General features: G+C 41.0%; 1 protein-coding gene across 1 annotated transcript; it reads left to right on the forward strand.

Annotated features, from left to right (window-relative positions):
- Positions 1–275: 275 nt before the first annotated feature.
- On the forward strand, positions 276–14125 carry LOC309551392 (fucolectin-like; the record flags this gene model as incomplete). Its single annotated transcript, XM_082251966.1, has 3 exons — positions 276–333; positions 7375–7675; positions 13962–14125. The coding sequence occupies 3 exons, from the start codon at positions 276–278 to the stop codon at positions 14110–14112; spliced, it is 510 nt and encodes a 169-aa protein (XP_082108092.1). The 3' UTR covers positions 14113–14125.
- Positions 14126–16332: the final 2207 nt, after the last annotated feature.

A 16332-nucleotide genomic window follows, 5' to 3' on the forward strand; every position in this document is an offset into this window, starting at 1 on the left:
CCTACTCTATCCAAAATGTAAAAAAATGTAGATACACTTTAATGCCCATCCTAAGGGTTATTTTTATAAATATCAAAGAGTTAATTCATCTCCATCATTCGTATGATTTATATTGATTGATTTGTAATGGCTTGGTCTACACAAGCCTGAGCATTCTAAAATCAAACCTAATAAAATCTAAATCCATTTTATGCTATGTGGCAAGATAACATTTTATTTATTTTCCCTACATTTTCCTTTAGGTGAATTTCTGTAGAACCTACCGAACCGTGACAATGATATTTCTACACACTGCCGCCATCTTGGGGATCCTCTGTGGGGTTTCTGCTGAGTGTACTAAGTGTAAGTCCTGTCTGTTTAGAACTTGGGTGTATTAGGCTGACATTAATATTGCAATCATTTATCGATCCTGTTTAAGAAAACATCTATGCAAACATATATATATAATAAACAGGCAAAAAATTTGGGGGAGCATATCCATGTATTTCTAAAGCTGCTGCAGCTATGAACCAAAAGACATGTATATTAAAAAAGAATAGCGCACAAATGCAAAAGAAATTACTACCAAATCTGAAGACAATCCATAAATAAAAATGGGGGTTTGGTCCCACCATATGGCCATATCGTGCTCAAGCCCACTACTGCGTCAAAGTACCCCATTATCAGTGGGTCCTACACTATCCATGAAAAAGAGATGAATCCAGCCTTTCTAACCCTTGGAGATAATACTCCTTGCTGGGAAGGATGTGCAAATGCACTACAGGGGACTCCTCCTATATCCACTTGATGGTGGACACTGATTGAGTACAGGTGTGTGTGGGGGGGTGGGGAGGGTTGCTCAACCTCGATAGTCTGGTCAGACCGAATACATAATAAACAGGCAAAAAATTTGGGGGAGCATACCCATGTATTTCTAAAGCTGCTGCAGCTATGAACCAAAAGACATGTATATTAAAAAAGAATAGCGCGCAAATGCAAAAGAAATTACTACCAAATCTGAAGACAATCCATAAATAAAAATGGGGGTTTGGTCCCACCATATGGCCATATCGTGCTCAAGCCCACTACTGCGTCAAAGTACCCCATTATCAGTGGGTCCTACACTATCCATGAAAAAGAGATGAATCCAGCCTTTCTAACCCTTGGAGATAATACTCCTTGCTGGGAAGGATGTGCAAATGCACTACAGGGGACTCCTCCTATATCCACTTGATGGTGGACACTGATTGAGTAAAGGTGTGTGTGGGGGGGTGGGGAGGGTTGCTCAACCTCGATAGTCTGGTCAGACCGAATACATAATAAACAGGCAAAAAATTTGGGGGAGCATATCCATGTATTTCTAAAGCTGCTGCAGCTATGAACCAAAAGACATGTATATTAAAAAAGAATAGCGCACAAATGCAAAAGAAATTACTACCAAATCTGAAGACAATCCATAAATAAAAATGGGGGTTTGGTCCCACCATATGGCCATATCGTGCTCAAGCCCACTACTGCGTCAAAGTACCCCATTATCAGTGGGTCCTACACTATCCATGAAAAAGAGATGAATCCAGCCTTTCTAACCCTTGGAGATAATACTCCTTGCTGGGAAGGATGTGCAAATGCACTACAGGGGACTCCTCCTATATCCACTTGATGGTGGACACTGATTGAGTACAGGTGTGTGTGGGGGGGTGGGGAGGGTTGCTCAACCTCGATAGTCTGGTCAGACCGAATACATAATAAACAGGCAAAAAATTTGGGGGAGCATACCCATGTATTTCTAAAGCTGCTGCAGCTATGAACCAAAAGACATGTATATTAAAAAAGAATAGCGCACAAATGCAAAAGAAATTACTACCAAATCTGAAGACAATCCATAAATAAAAATGGGGGTTTGGTCCCACCATATGGCCATATCGTGCTCAAGCCCACTACTGCGTCAAAGTACCCCATTATCAGTGGGTCCTACACTATCCATGAAAAAGAGATGAATCCAGCCTTTCTAACCCTTGGAGATAATACTCCTTGCTGGGAAGGATGTGCAAATGCACTACAGGGGACTCCTCCTATATCCACTTGATGGTGGACACTGATTGAGTAAAGGTGTGTGTGGGGGGGTGGGGAGGGTTGCTCAACCTCGATAGTCTGGTCAGACCGAATACATAATAAACAGGCAAAAAATTTGGGGGAGCATATCCATGTATTTCTAAAGCTGCTGCAGCTATGAACCAAAAGACATGTATATTAAAAAAGAATAGCGCACAAATGCAAAAGAAATTACTACCAAATCTGAAGACAATCCATAAATAAAAATGGGGGTTTGGTCCCACCATATGGCCATATCGTGCTCAAGCCCACTACTGCGTCAAAGTACCCCATTATCAGTGGGTCCTACACTATCCATGAAAAAGAGATGAATCCAGCCTTTCTAACCCTTGGAGATAATACTCCTTGCTGGGAAGGATGTGCAAATGCACTACAGGGGACTCCTCCTATATCCACTTGATGGTGGACACTGATTGAGTACAGGTGTGTGTGGGGGGGTGGGGAGGGTTGCTCAACCTCGATAGTCTGGTCAGACCGAATACATAATAAACAGGCAAAAAATTTGGGGGAGCATACCCATGTATTTCTAAAGCTGCTGCAGCTATGAACCAAAAGACATGTATATTAAAAAAGAATAGCGCGCAAATGCAAAAGAAATTACTACCAAATCTGAAGACAATCCATAAATAAAAATGGGGGTTTGGTCCCACCATATGGCCATATCGTGCTCAAGCCCACTACTGCGTCAAAGTACCCCATTATCAGTGGGTCCTACACTATCCATGAAAAAGAGATGAATCCAGCCTTTCTAACCCTTGGAGATAATACTCCTTGCTGGGAAGGATGTGCAAATGCACTACAGGGGACTCCTCCTATATCCACTTGATGGTGGACACTGATTGAGTAAAGGTGTGTGTGGGGGGGTGGGGAGGGTTGCTCAACCTCGATAGTCTGGTCAGACCGAATACATAATAAACAGGCAAAAAATTTGGGGGAGCATACCCATGTATTTCTAAAGCTGCTGCAGCTATGAACCAAAAGACATGTATATTAAAAAAGAATAGCGCGCAAATGCAAAAGAAATTACTACCAAATCTGAAGACAATCCATAAATAAAAATGAGGATTTGGTCCCACCATATGGCCATATCGTGCTCAAGCCCACTACTGCATCAAAGTACCCCATTATCAGTGGGTCCTACACTATCCATGAAAAAGAGATGAATCCAGCCTTTCTAACCCTTGGAGATAATACTCCTTGCTGGGAAGGATGTGCAAATGCACTACAGGGGACTCCTCCTATATCCACTTGATGGTGGACACTGATTGAGTACAGGTGTGTGTGGGGGGGTGGGGAGGGTTGCTCAACCTCGATAGTCTGGTCAGACCGAATACATAATAAACAGGCAAAAAATTTGGGGGAGCATACCCATGTATTTCTAAAGCTGCTGCAGCTATGAACCAAAAGACATGTATATTAAAAAAGAATAGCGCGCAAATGCAAAAGAAATTACTACCAAATCTGAAGACAATCCATAAATAAAAATGGGGGTTTGGTCCCACCGTATGGCCATATCGTGCTCAAGCCCACTACTGCGTTAAAGTACCCCATTATCAGTGGGTCCTACACTATCCATGAAAAAGAGATGAATCCAGCCTTTCTAACCCTTGGAGATAATACTCCTTGCTGGGAAGGATGTGCAAATGCACTACAGGGGACTCCTCCTATATCCACTTGATGGTGGACACTGATTGAGTACAGGTGTGTGTGGGGGGGGGGGTGGGGAGGGTTGCTCAACCTCGATAGTCTGGTCAGACCGAATACATAATAAACAGGCAAAAAATTTGGGGGAGCATACCCATGTATTTCTAAAGCTGCTGCAGCTATGAACCAAAAGACATGTATATTAAAAAAGAATAGCGCGCAAATGCAAAAGAAATTACTACCAAATCTGAAGACAATCCATAAATAAAAATGGGGGTTTGGTCCCACCATATGGCCATATCGTGCTCAAGCCCCCTACTGCGTCAAAGTACCCCATTATCAGTGGGTCCTACACTATCCATGAAAAAGAGATGAATCCAGCCTTTCTAACTCTTGGAGATAACACTCCTTGCTGGGAAGGATGTGCAAATGCACTACAGGGGACTCCTCCTATATCCACTTGATGGTGGACACTGATTGAGTACAGGTGTGTGTGGGGGGGTGGGGAGGGTTGCTCAACCTCGATAGTCTGGTCAGACCGAATACATAATAAACAGGCAAAAAATTTGGGGGAGCATACCCATGTATTTCTAAAGCTGCTGCAGCTATGAACCAAAAGACATGTATATTAAAAAAGAATAGCGCGCAAATGCAAAAGAAATTACTACCAAATCTGAAGACAATCCATAAATAAAAATGGGGGTTTGGTCCCACCATATGGCCATATCGTGCTCAAGCCCACTACTGCGTCAAAGTACCCCATTATCAGTGGGTCCTACACTATCCATGAAAAAGAGATGAATCCAGCCTTTCTAACCCTTGGAGATAATACTCCTTGCTGGGAAGGATGTGCAAATGCACTACAGGGGACTCCTCCTATATCCACTTGATGGTGGACACTGATTGAGTACAGGTGTGTGTGGGGGGGTGGGGAGGGTTGCTCAACCTCGATAGTCTGGTCAGACCGAATACATAATAAACAGGCAAAAAATTTGGGGGAGCATACCCATGTATTTCTAAAGCTGCTGCAGCTATGAACCAAAAGACATGTATATTAAAAAAGAATAGCGCGCAAATGCAAAAGAAATTACTACCAAATCTGAAGACAATCCATAAATAAAAATGGGGATTTGGTCCCACCGTATGGCCATATCGTGCTCAAGCCCACTACTGCGTCAAAGTACCCCATTATCAGTGGGTCCTACACTATCCATGAAAAAGAGATGAATCCAGCCTTTCTAACCCTTGGAGATAATACTCCTTGCTGGGAAGGATGTGCAAATGCACTACAGGGGACTCCTCCTATATCCACTTGATGGTGGACACTGATTGAGTACAGGTGTGTGTGGGGGGGTGGGGAGGGTTGCTCAACCTCGATAGTCTGGTCAGACCGAATACATAATAAACAGGCAAAAAATTTGGGGGAGCATACCCATGTATTTCTAAAGCTGCTGCAGCTATGAACCAAAAGACATGTATATTATTAAAGAATAGCGCGCAAATGCAAAAGAAATTACTACCAAATCTGAAGACAATCCATAAATAAAAATGGGGGTTTGGTCCCACCATATGGCCATATCGTGCTCAAGCCCACTACTGCGTCAAAGTACCCCATTATCAGTGGGTCCTACACTATCCATGAAAAAGAGATGAATCCAGCCTTTCTAACCCTTGGAGATAATACTCCTTGCTGGGAAGGATGTGCAAATGCACTACAGGGGACTCCTCCTATATCCACTTGATGGTGGACACTGATTGAGTACAGGTGTGTGTGGGGGGGTTGCTCAACCTCGATAGTCTGGTCAGACCGAATACATAATAAACAGGCAAAAAATTTGGGGGAGCATACCCATGTATTTCTAAAGCTGCTGCAGCTATGAACCAAAAGACATGTATATTAAAAAAGAATAGCGCGCAAATGCAAAAGAAATTACTACCAAATCTGAAGACAATCCATGAATAAAAATGGGGGTTTGGTCCCACCATATGGCCATATCGTGCTCAAGCCCACTACTGCGTCAAAGTACCCCATTATCTATCTATATATATATATATATATATATATATATATATATAGCAATTGGGGTAAGGATTAGGTAGATAGATATAGAGATAAATATCTAGATACATTTTGATCTATTTATTTATTCAAACATCTATACCAGCCTTTCTCAACCTTTTCAACACAGAGGAACCCTAGGATTAATTTTCCTATTTTAGTGAACCCCTGCTAAAAAAAAATGACTATATCTTCAGCTCATGACACAATGATACACAATGATGGACGGTGGGAAGAGTACTCTTTACTCTTGTGGTTATTGGGAAGAGTTACCCCCTTATAGATAGCTTAAAGGATCAATGGTCTTATCTGACAGGCAGAACCTACGCATTGCTCAAGGAACCCCTAGCAACCTCTAGAGGAACCCTAGGGTTCCATGGATCCCTGGTTGAGAAACCCTGATTTATGCATACCAATTAATTATATCTATGAGATAGATATTATATAGATTCTAGGTAGAGAGAAAGACAGGTAAATGGTTACTACATATATCTGAAACTGAGTGGGGTTATCCACTATTATCCCATTATTGCAGCATCCCTTCTAAATAGACCTTATATAACCCCTTCTCCAGAACCACATCATTGGAAATGGAGAAAAGAAGATTTTGGACTTTACATGTGCCCTAATTGGAATATGCAACGCATTGCCAATAAAATATAAAGCTTTTATTATATCATTATTAAGATTAAAGCGATTGTAAACTCTCATGTTTTTTTTTTTTTAAATAACAAACATGTTACACTTAACTTCTCTGTGCAGTGGGTTTTGCACAAGGCAGCCCGGATCCTCCTCTTCTTGGGTCCCTCTTTGCTGCTCCTGTCCCCTCCCTCCTGTCAAGTGCCCCCAAAGCAAGCAGCTTGTTATGGGGGCACTCAAGCTGAGCTGCAGCTCCGTGTGTCTATTCAGACGCGTAACTGCCATTTGGCCCCGCCCCTCTCTCTCCTGATTGGCTAACTAACTTTGATTGACAGCAGCGGGACCCAATGGGGCCACTGCTGTGTCTCAGCCAATCAGGAGGGATGGTCCCGGACAGCCAAGGAATCGTGGACATCGCTGGATAGAGAGGGGGCTCAGGTAAGTAATGGGGGGCTGCTGCACACAGAAGGGTTTTATCTTAATGCATAGAATGCATTAAGATAAAAAACCTCTGCCTTTACAACTCCTTTAAGATCATACAAAAAGATGAACATTAGATGCCATATACAGTAGGTGTGAAAAACACATGTTTAAAATTTCAACAATGGCTTGATTAAAGCTTTTAGCGATATTCCTGCCTCCTCAGGATCAATGCCACTCTGGTAACAACTGATATGGCCAGCCTTTAGTATCCATGGGGTTGCCACCATCAAAGAATATATAACCACACGTAGTCTCCTGGCTTGAAGGGTAACCTCCAGTTAGAGAAATTTTTGAGTGCCAATTGTTCTATCATTGCACAATCACAGCCCACTTGTGCATAGAATTCCACCTGATCAGTCTCTATCTCTTGATAAAGAGATGTGCCCCTGTGCTATGTCTCATGTATCTCCTCTCTCTTACTGTTTGTACAATGACTTATATGTCTCTCACACTAACAGATCGGAATGTTGCCCTTCAAGGTCGAGCAACTCAGTCTACAATTATAAACAGTCAACAGTATGGCTTTTATTCAGCAGCAATAAATGCCATCGATGGGAACAAAGACCCTAACTTTTACCACGGTTCCTGCTCACATACACACTATGACTGGTCTGCCTGGTGGAGGGTGGACCTGCTGAAACCACACAAAATTGCCTACATCACCATCACTAACAGAGGAGACTGCTGTGGTGAAAGACTGAACGGTGCTGAAATTCTCGTTGGAGACTCTCTGAGCGACAATGGAAACAATAATCCCAGGTAAGGATCATTTTTACATATTTTCCCCCTTTAACCACTTCAGCTCTCACATATAAACGTCTTATAGACCAGCGAGGTTTTTATGTTTCTGCTATGGGCCTGTTTATTCTGTCATAATGTTATTATCTAAGAAATCAGAGTAATACATAAATCTTATTTTCATGTAGACAACGTTTTCCTTTGGTGATTCCATCTTGCATAATTTTGATTTATTTGATTTGTTAGTTGAAAACTATAGTGTTACCATAGATAAAAAGTACAAACTTTGATTTTGAATTTGTCCTTTTGTCCTTTTTAAGATGCCACTAATTTTTTTATCCAAAGCACATCCAAGTTACATATTTAAAAATGCATAACAATGTTTTTAATATTTTAAGCTTTTCTTTTTAATACTACACTGCAAACATTAAAGCGGAGTTCCGGTCCAAATTTTTTTTTACCAAAAATGACCCCTAGAATAGTCAGGGCTAGTGCATTTAAATAAAGATATCCTGTAAACTGTCCCCTGTTTTGTGTACATGCAGTATGAATTAGTTACCTTGTGAAATTCTTGTACAGCGCGGCCATCCTCGGTGTGGGCATCTAAAGCCGCAGTGTCTCTCTTCCTGGATTTCGCAGTTGTTTTTTTTTTTAAATAGTTTTTATTGAATTTTCAACAAACAAAAGAAAAGGAATACTGTAACATAAAAGTATAGAGTGAACATTTCGCACTCAAGGTACAAATACATTTGAACATTGGCATACAATCATGACAAAACATCAATCATCTGTAGAGATGAGGGTGGTAATACATATACTTGCGTAGGGCAGGAACAGTAACATCACCACATTCAAATCGAGCCTATTACATTGTGTTTGGGATACCAAGTCGACCAGTTTGCCCGATTTCGCAGTTGTAAGCGAGTCCCAGAATGTTATACTCTCGTCACTCCTGGGGCAGGTGCGTCATCCCATAGCTGGTTCCGCGTCATTGCCGCGACATTGCGCATGCCCAGAAGCTGTTCTCCATCCATCGGCAGAGGATGACGCGCCTGCACCGGAAGGAACGAGGGACACCGGTGCAGGCGCATTGACTCCTGGGATTGATGACACTCATCTCCCACGAGCAAATGCGAAGCAGGAAATGACGTCAGCGGCCGAGGCCACATAGGGAGGAAGTGAAGTTATTTTTCATTAAAAATAAGGTAAAGGAACCGGGGGGAAAAAAATAGCCAAATCGTTTTTAACATGTGATAAAGTTATGCATGATGGGAAGTTTAAAATGTGTCCGGAACTCCGCTTTAAGGAACAAATCAAATCAAATGTAAAAAAATCAAACATTAATTGTTAGAAATATAGAAATAAACAAACAATTCAGCTGGAAAATAATAGCTTTGGCTCGGTTCACACTGCCGCGACCAGAAAGTCATGCGACTTGCATTTCGACTTTGCCGGGCGACATGAGTATTACTTTGATAAAAGTATAGAATAGAACAGAATAAAAGTTGGATAGAAGTCTCCTTGAAGTAGTACAGGAACCTTTTCTGAAGTCGGAGCGACTTCCGTAGTGTTAATTAAGACAGCTTTCATTGACTAACATGGGATTTTACATGTCACGCGACTTGGGCTCTCACAAGTCGGATCTCAAGTCGTGGCAGTGTGAACCGAGCCTTTAAAGCAGAAGGTTGATAACAATAGTAGCTAAGGGGAAATAGATTAATTAGGACAGTAATTTGCACAGCATATTGTACATTCACATCAGGCCCTGCCATCAAGGAGCTTACAATACAAGTACCCCACCATACATGCACACATACATATAACAAAGCCAATTTATACAGGAGCCAATTATCCTTTCTGAAAGTCTTTGGAATTTTGAAGAAAAACCACAGAAGAACAGGGAGAACATGCAAACTCCATGCAGGCAGTGGTTAGGTTGGGATTAAAACTGAGAACCAGAGTTCTGCAGGGAAGAAGTGCTAACAAGTAGGGATGATCAGAATGTACATAGGTTCAGCTCTGAAGGTTCCAAATGTTAATCAGAACTGAAGTTGATAGGAGCTGAACCTTTAAAATTCTTTCTGACCATTTTCAAGGCTAATAGGCAGGGGATTGTCAAACAAATGACATTGAGGGGGGGGGGGGGCTGTCTATTGACAGGGGTAACATGTACAAACAGCAAAAAAAAAAAATATATATATATATATATACCGTATATACATATATTCTCAAGGATGAGTTACGCTTGTAATCTGAAACGAACAGACCACCACATCAAGCAGGCTTCATACTCACTGCAAAACGTATGGCAAATTAAAGGATATGTAGTCCATAATACATTCTGAATTGCTTGTCAAACCTAATGCAAGTATACTGCACAATTCACATTTTCCTGATAAGTTTCGGAACCACCACTTTCTTTGTGCAACCAAATGTGAAGGCTACTACAAACATATCCCAGCAACCTGCATATACCAGAAAATGTTCCTCCCTCTAGACCAATTAACCCTTTGTGTGTGTTTTCATTTTTGTCAAATTCTTTACGTTCCCACAGTTTCTCCACTGACATAATCCCAGCACTGTATCAGCCCAAAGTAGTGACAGCTATTCCGCTTTTATTTAGAAAATGAAAAAGATGTAGCATTTACAGTATTAAAGTGTTGCTAAACTCAGAACCCTGCATTCACTATATCTGATCTCCCACAGTACACAGAACATGGAAATGCAATAGTTTTAGTAAATATAAACTGCTAAATACCTTTTCTCATGGGCAGTATATAGCAGTCTTGTAACCTCTATCAATGTCTGGTTAAAGCTTGCAGGAGGAGTTTTTATTCTCTCCTGGTGGTCCTATGAGACTGCAGGACCCCTGACCCACTGTCTGGACAGTGCTGATTGGCCCTGTGCTGATCACATGCACCCTCCCTAATAAAAAAAACAAAAAAAAACCCTCTAGCAATACACACCAAACTGAGCATGTGTAGCTTGGCCTGCAGGCTTTGTTCTATCAGCACATAGATTTGGGACAGTGGAAAAAGGGGAGGATCATAGAAGACAGGATCAAACAGCCTTTTTACTCAATGCAAAGGATTACCCCTTAGGTGAGTATAACAAGCATGTTTTACTGCATATACATACTGATTTTACTGTTGAGGGTTTAGTAACACTTTAACTACATATATACAATGTAACCTTGTTTATAAAAACAAATAAAGATCCTAATCCTTAGTGCCCATTCACACTACCGCGACTTGTCAGGCGACTGGTCAGCCTGACAAGTCGCAGTCCATTGTGTGCTACGGGAACCGTTCTAATAGGAGCGACTCAAGTCGCCCCGACTTAGAAAATAGTTCCTGTACTACTTCGGGGCGACATCAAAGCGACTTGCATTGACATTCATTATATGAAGTCTGTGCAAGTTGCGCTGAAGTCGCGGAGCACGCGACTTCACAGGTCGCCCCCGAAGTCGTGGCGCGGTAGTGTGAACCGGCACTTATTCAGACAATTGGGCTGTGGTGTCCCCAGCCTGTTAATCCACCAGACTTCATGCTTTCCTTTCTTTCTTGAGGATAAAATTCTGTCACCACCCCGTCTATCTTTTGAAACGTTACTCTGAAAATCATAAAACGTAACTCGGTATGTTTGTGATTCATTTCAGTAAAACGCCTTGGTACGGGATGCCCTGGATGTTTATTCCTCATAGAAGATCTATGTTGAGCTAAATGATCTTTCATTTTTTGGGTGGCTTCACCTTTATACAATAAATTATAGGGACACATTAGAACATATATTACATACACTTTATTACCAAAATGATTGGGATGCCTGCCTTCACACGCACAAAAACTTTTATGGCATCCCAGTCTTAGTCCGTAGGGTTCAATATTGAGTTGGCCCACCTTTTGCAGCTATAACAGCTTCAACTCTTCTGAAAAGGCTGTTCACAAGGTTTAACCACTTGCCGACTGCTCACAGTATATTTACTGCGGCAGTCAGCCCCGGCCAGGCAGAGTGACGTAGGTCTACGTCGCTCGCCTGTCACTCCTTCTAGAGCCAATAGCGGGCGGGCGAGCGTGCACCCGCCTCGGCTCGTTCACGGAGGAGTGCGGGAGTGCGACTGGCGGACCCGATGTCCGCCGGTCACACTACGATCGCCGGTACAGCGGGAGAAAGACAGAGCGGCTTATGTAAACAAGCCGCCTGTCAGTTCTCCCTGTGTAAAAATGAAGATCAGACGGTTCTACTATGTAGAACCATTGATCTTTGTTTTTACACCAATAGCAATGTCCCACTACAGTTAGAAGCACGCCCCTAGGACACACTTAACCCCTCCCTGTCCAATACAGTTAACCCCTTCCCTGCCAGTGTCATTTTTGCAGTAACAGTGCATATGTATAGCACTGATTACTGCAGTAATGTCACTGGTACCCCCAAAAGTGTCAAAAATGTCAGTCAAGGGTCCGATCTGTCCGCCGCAATGTCGCAGTACCGCAAAAAAATCGCAGATCGCCGCCATTACTCGTTAAAAAAAAAAACACCAAAAATGACAAAAATCTTTCCCTTTGTTAGTAAATGCGATAACTTTTGCGCAAACCAATCAAAATACGCTTTTTGTGATTTTTTTTTTACCAAACATAGGTAGCGTAAAACAAATTGGCTGAAAATGTTAAAAAATTTTGATTTTTACATTTTTTGGGGGGGGGAATTTCATGTAAAAAAAAAGTGAAAAATATTGTTATTTTTGCAAAAATTACGCTTTTTTTGTTTATAGCGCGTGATCAAAAAATCGCACAGGTGATCAAATACCACCAAAAGAAAGCTCTGTTTGTGGGAAAAAAAGGACGTGAAATTCGTTTAGGTACAGCATCGCATGACCGCGCAATTGTCCGTTAAAGTCACGCAGTAAAAAATCGCAAAAAAACCCCTGGTCTTTTAGCAGGAAAATCCTCCGGTGGTAAAGTGGTTAAGAGCGTGTCTATGGGAATGTTTGACCATTTTTCAAGAAGCGCATTTTGTGAGGTCAGGCACTGATTTTGGATGAGAATGCCTGGTTCGCATTCTCTGCTCTAATTCATCCCAAAGGTTTTCTATTGGGTTGAGATCAGAATTTTGTGCAGGCCAGTCAAGTTCTTCCACCCCAAACTCACTCAGCCATGTCTTTATTAGCCTTGCTTTGTGCACTGGTCCTTATAATTTGGTGGAGGGGGGATTGGCCCCTTAGTTACAATGAAGGGAACTCTTAAGGCATCAGCATACCAAGACATTTTGGACAATTTCATGCTCCCAACATTGTGGGAACAGTTTGGGGATGGCCCCTTCCTGTTCTAACATGACTACGCACCAGTGCACAAAGCAAGGTCCACAAAGACATGGATGAGCGAGTTTGGGATAGAGGAACTTGATTTGCCTGCACAGAGTCCTGAGCTCAACCCAATAGAACACCTTTTGGGATAAACTAGAGCGGAGAATGCGAACCAGGCCTTCTCGTCCAAGTGCCTGACCTCACAAATGTGCTTCTGGAAGAATGGTCAAACATTCCCATAGACACTCCTAAACCTTGTGGACAGCCTTCCCAGAAGAGTTGAAGCTGTTATAGCTGCAAAGGGTGGGCCCACTCAACATTGAACCCTACGGACTAAGACTGGGATGCCATTAAAGTTTATGTGCGTGTAAGCCAGGTTTCCCAATACTTTTTGGTAATTTAGTGTATATAAACTGAAAGGTGTAATGCCTTCTAATGTCAAATTCCTGTCCATTTCCTGTATTGACAAATATTTCACCCTTTCTCATCAATTTTCCTTCTGTACCATTCAGACATGAAAAACATCCGCATCTCCTTGAGCCTAAAATTGTTCTCTGTATGCTATTTTTATTTTTCTGAAAGTTGGCTTTAATTAACATATCTTGCAAACTGCAGTTTCTGCTGCCAAAGGTTTGGAATACAGGGTTTTCAGTGTCTTACACCTTATACTTACACATATCTTTTTTTTTTTTTCGGGACGGGACTTCTGACCGGTCAAGGATCTTTACACTTCTCCTTCCTTAGCAGCTTGTAGATGGGTGGGGGAAGGGAGTCCTTACTCCTGTAATAAGTGGGATGATAAGGCTGTCACCTGGCATAAAAAACTAAAGACATCTAGTGGCCAAAAAAGTACTGTAGGGAATAGCTCCAGATTGGAGATAAGCCTTGCAGGAAAAGCCGTTTTTTCTATCTTTATTTAGCTATTCTGCAGTAGTTATTATGTTGCTATTTTTTAAACTAAATAAATACATACATAATTATTGGTATTATAATTTCATTTCACAGGTGTGGGTTGGTTACCTCTATCCCAGCTGGAGCAACACAGAACTTCCACTGTCATGGCATGGTTGGCAGATATGTCAATGTAGTTTTACGTGGAAAAAGAGAATATCTTCACTTATGTGAAGTTCAAGTCTGGACTGATGACTGTGAATGAAAGGCCAACTTAAAAAGAACAACAGATGAATACAAAATTAAAAGTTATAAAGTTTTGCTTTATGTATCAGTAATCTAAAGAAAAAATTAATCAAATATTGCTTAATAAACAACTTTCAGCATTATGTGTGCATTGTCAAATGTGTTTTCTGAATTCACTGCTTTCCAGTATACAAAGAATGCACATTATATGTGTTGGTTTTAAATGCAGGGGATGTTCTAAAAATTATGAAGTTCATAAAAAATGTATAGGGATCTGATATGAATAAGTAATATGTAAAATAATGGTGTTTTACTAACAGGAAGGCAGGGGAACTATTATTGGACATGTGCGATTTGGTTGGTCCAGATTCGATTTTTGGATGAGAATTCTATTTTTTGAGATTTGGATGTATCCAAGGTTCCAAACAGACATAGTAATGAATCTGAAAAAATCTGAAACAAAGTATTAACAAAATTCAGATGCATTGAGAAGTGGGTTGTTAAGAAGTGCCACTGCGTCCTAAACAACCATGACTCATCTGCTGTCAGCGGGATTCCTAGGTAAACAAAACAAATGCCAGCATTAAAAAGTAAAGAAAAAAAAAAACTGCATGGATATACACCCCCTCCCCCCCCCCCCCTTCCAAATCCATACCATACCAGGCCCTTTGGGTCTGGTATGGATTTTAAGGGGATCTCAATGCCAAAATTGAAAAAAGAAAAACAGCTTTGGGTCCCCCCAAAATCCATACCAGACTCTTTTCTGGGCATGCAGCTAGGAAGGCCAGAAAAGGGGGAGGGGTGAGTGAGCAACCCCCAACCATACCAGTCTACATGCCAAGAAAAGTATTGGGTGGGGGAACACTTGTATAATGAATTCTGGCACAATCCTCTAGTTAAATCTGGAATCGTAAAATGTATTCCAGGTCTCCCCTAGAAGAAGGGGATGGAAAAAGGGAAGGGGAAGGGGAAAGGGGGAAACACTGGAAAATGGGGATTTTTTATGTGCCCAAAAGTCAAACAATATAGATCATGACTAAAAGCAATCTATTTTTATTTTTATTGTTACATATCAAAAAGTGTTAAAATAGCAAACCATATGTTTTACATAAAAAGTATATCATGTTATACATATCACCATATTGTGCAGTGTTCAAAATCTAGGGTAATTGCACACGGTTCGGATCAACGCATTTCACCCGAATTATGGGCTTCTTCATGATCCGATTTTCAATGTGTTATAACCTTATAACATATAAACAACACAAAAAAAGTAAACATTTTTTTATACATATCAATTACAAGTACAACCCAACAACTATTATTACATGTGCAAATCTTTTTATTTCAGTACATCCAGAGATGAGGAGAGAGGGGAAACAGGTATCCCTCATGTCAAAAATATATATAAACAAAAAAAAAAAAACAAAAACAAAACCCAGCAAGACCCACAGGGTGAAACTAGATAATATGTGGGGGACCATTTTGAGTCAGCCTATTGGGGGGACAGATGGCTAAAGGAGAAGGTGAGAACCTTGCGCCTAAAAATAATAAAACTTACCATTTAAAACACCAACCCACAAAAAATATGTACAATGTGGTATAATGTCAAACATATATCCCAGAGGATATAAAAGCTTTAGATCTAAGATCGATTATCAATCTATAATATTGGGTCAAAGATTGTGGGTGAAGTCGCCATCAACCAGATAGATATCTGATAAACAGAAATAGTGAGAAAATCAAACAATTAAAAAAGTACTCCACAGTATTCATATCAAAGCCAAAAATCAAATACACCCATACTCTTTGTGAATATCCAATTGTCCTTTTAATTATATATGTACATCCTCACAAAATGTGAATAAACCAAAAGAAAATAAGAAAATAACCCAAAGCAAATATTCAAGTGAAATTACCTATAATAAACATACAATAAATCATACTAATATCCATATAGGTACCAGACTAACCACAATCAAAAAACTGTGCGCAACACAAGAATGAAATCAATGAGTCTCAGAGGCCTCACAAGAGGGGCATCCCAAATCAGACACCTGATTCCGTGGTCTGTATCTATAATAGCACACATCTAGATGAATAGTAAGAGTGGACTAATAAATAGATAGGTATATAGATATGGAATATGGGAAGTAAACTACTTTAATGGGAGTAAATCCACTTACTGGCTACATTCCGCAGCTTCAAAAGACGTTCCACCCTGTTCCCCGATCCAATA

Source organism: Pelophylax lessonae, assembly GCF_965119305.1.
Source record: "Pelophylax lessonae genome assembly, chromosome: 3".
In the NCBI taxonomy this organism is placed as follows: domain Eukaryota; kingdom Metazoa; phylum Chordata; class Amphibia; order Anura; family Ranidae; genus Pelophylax; species Pelophylax lessonae.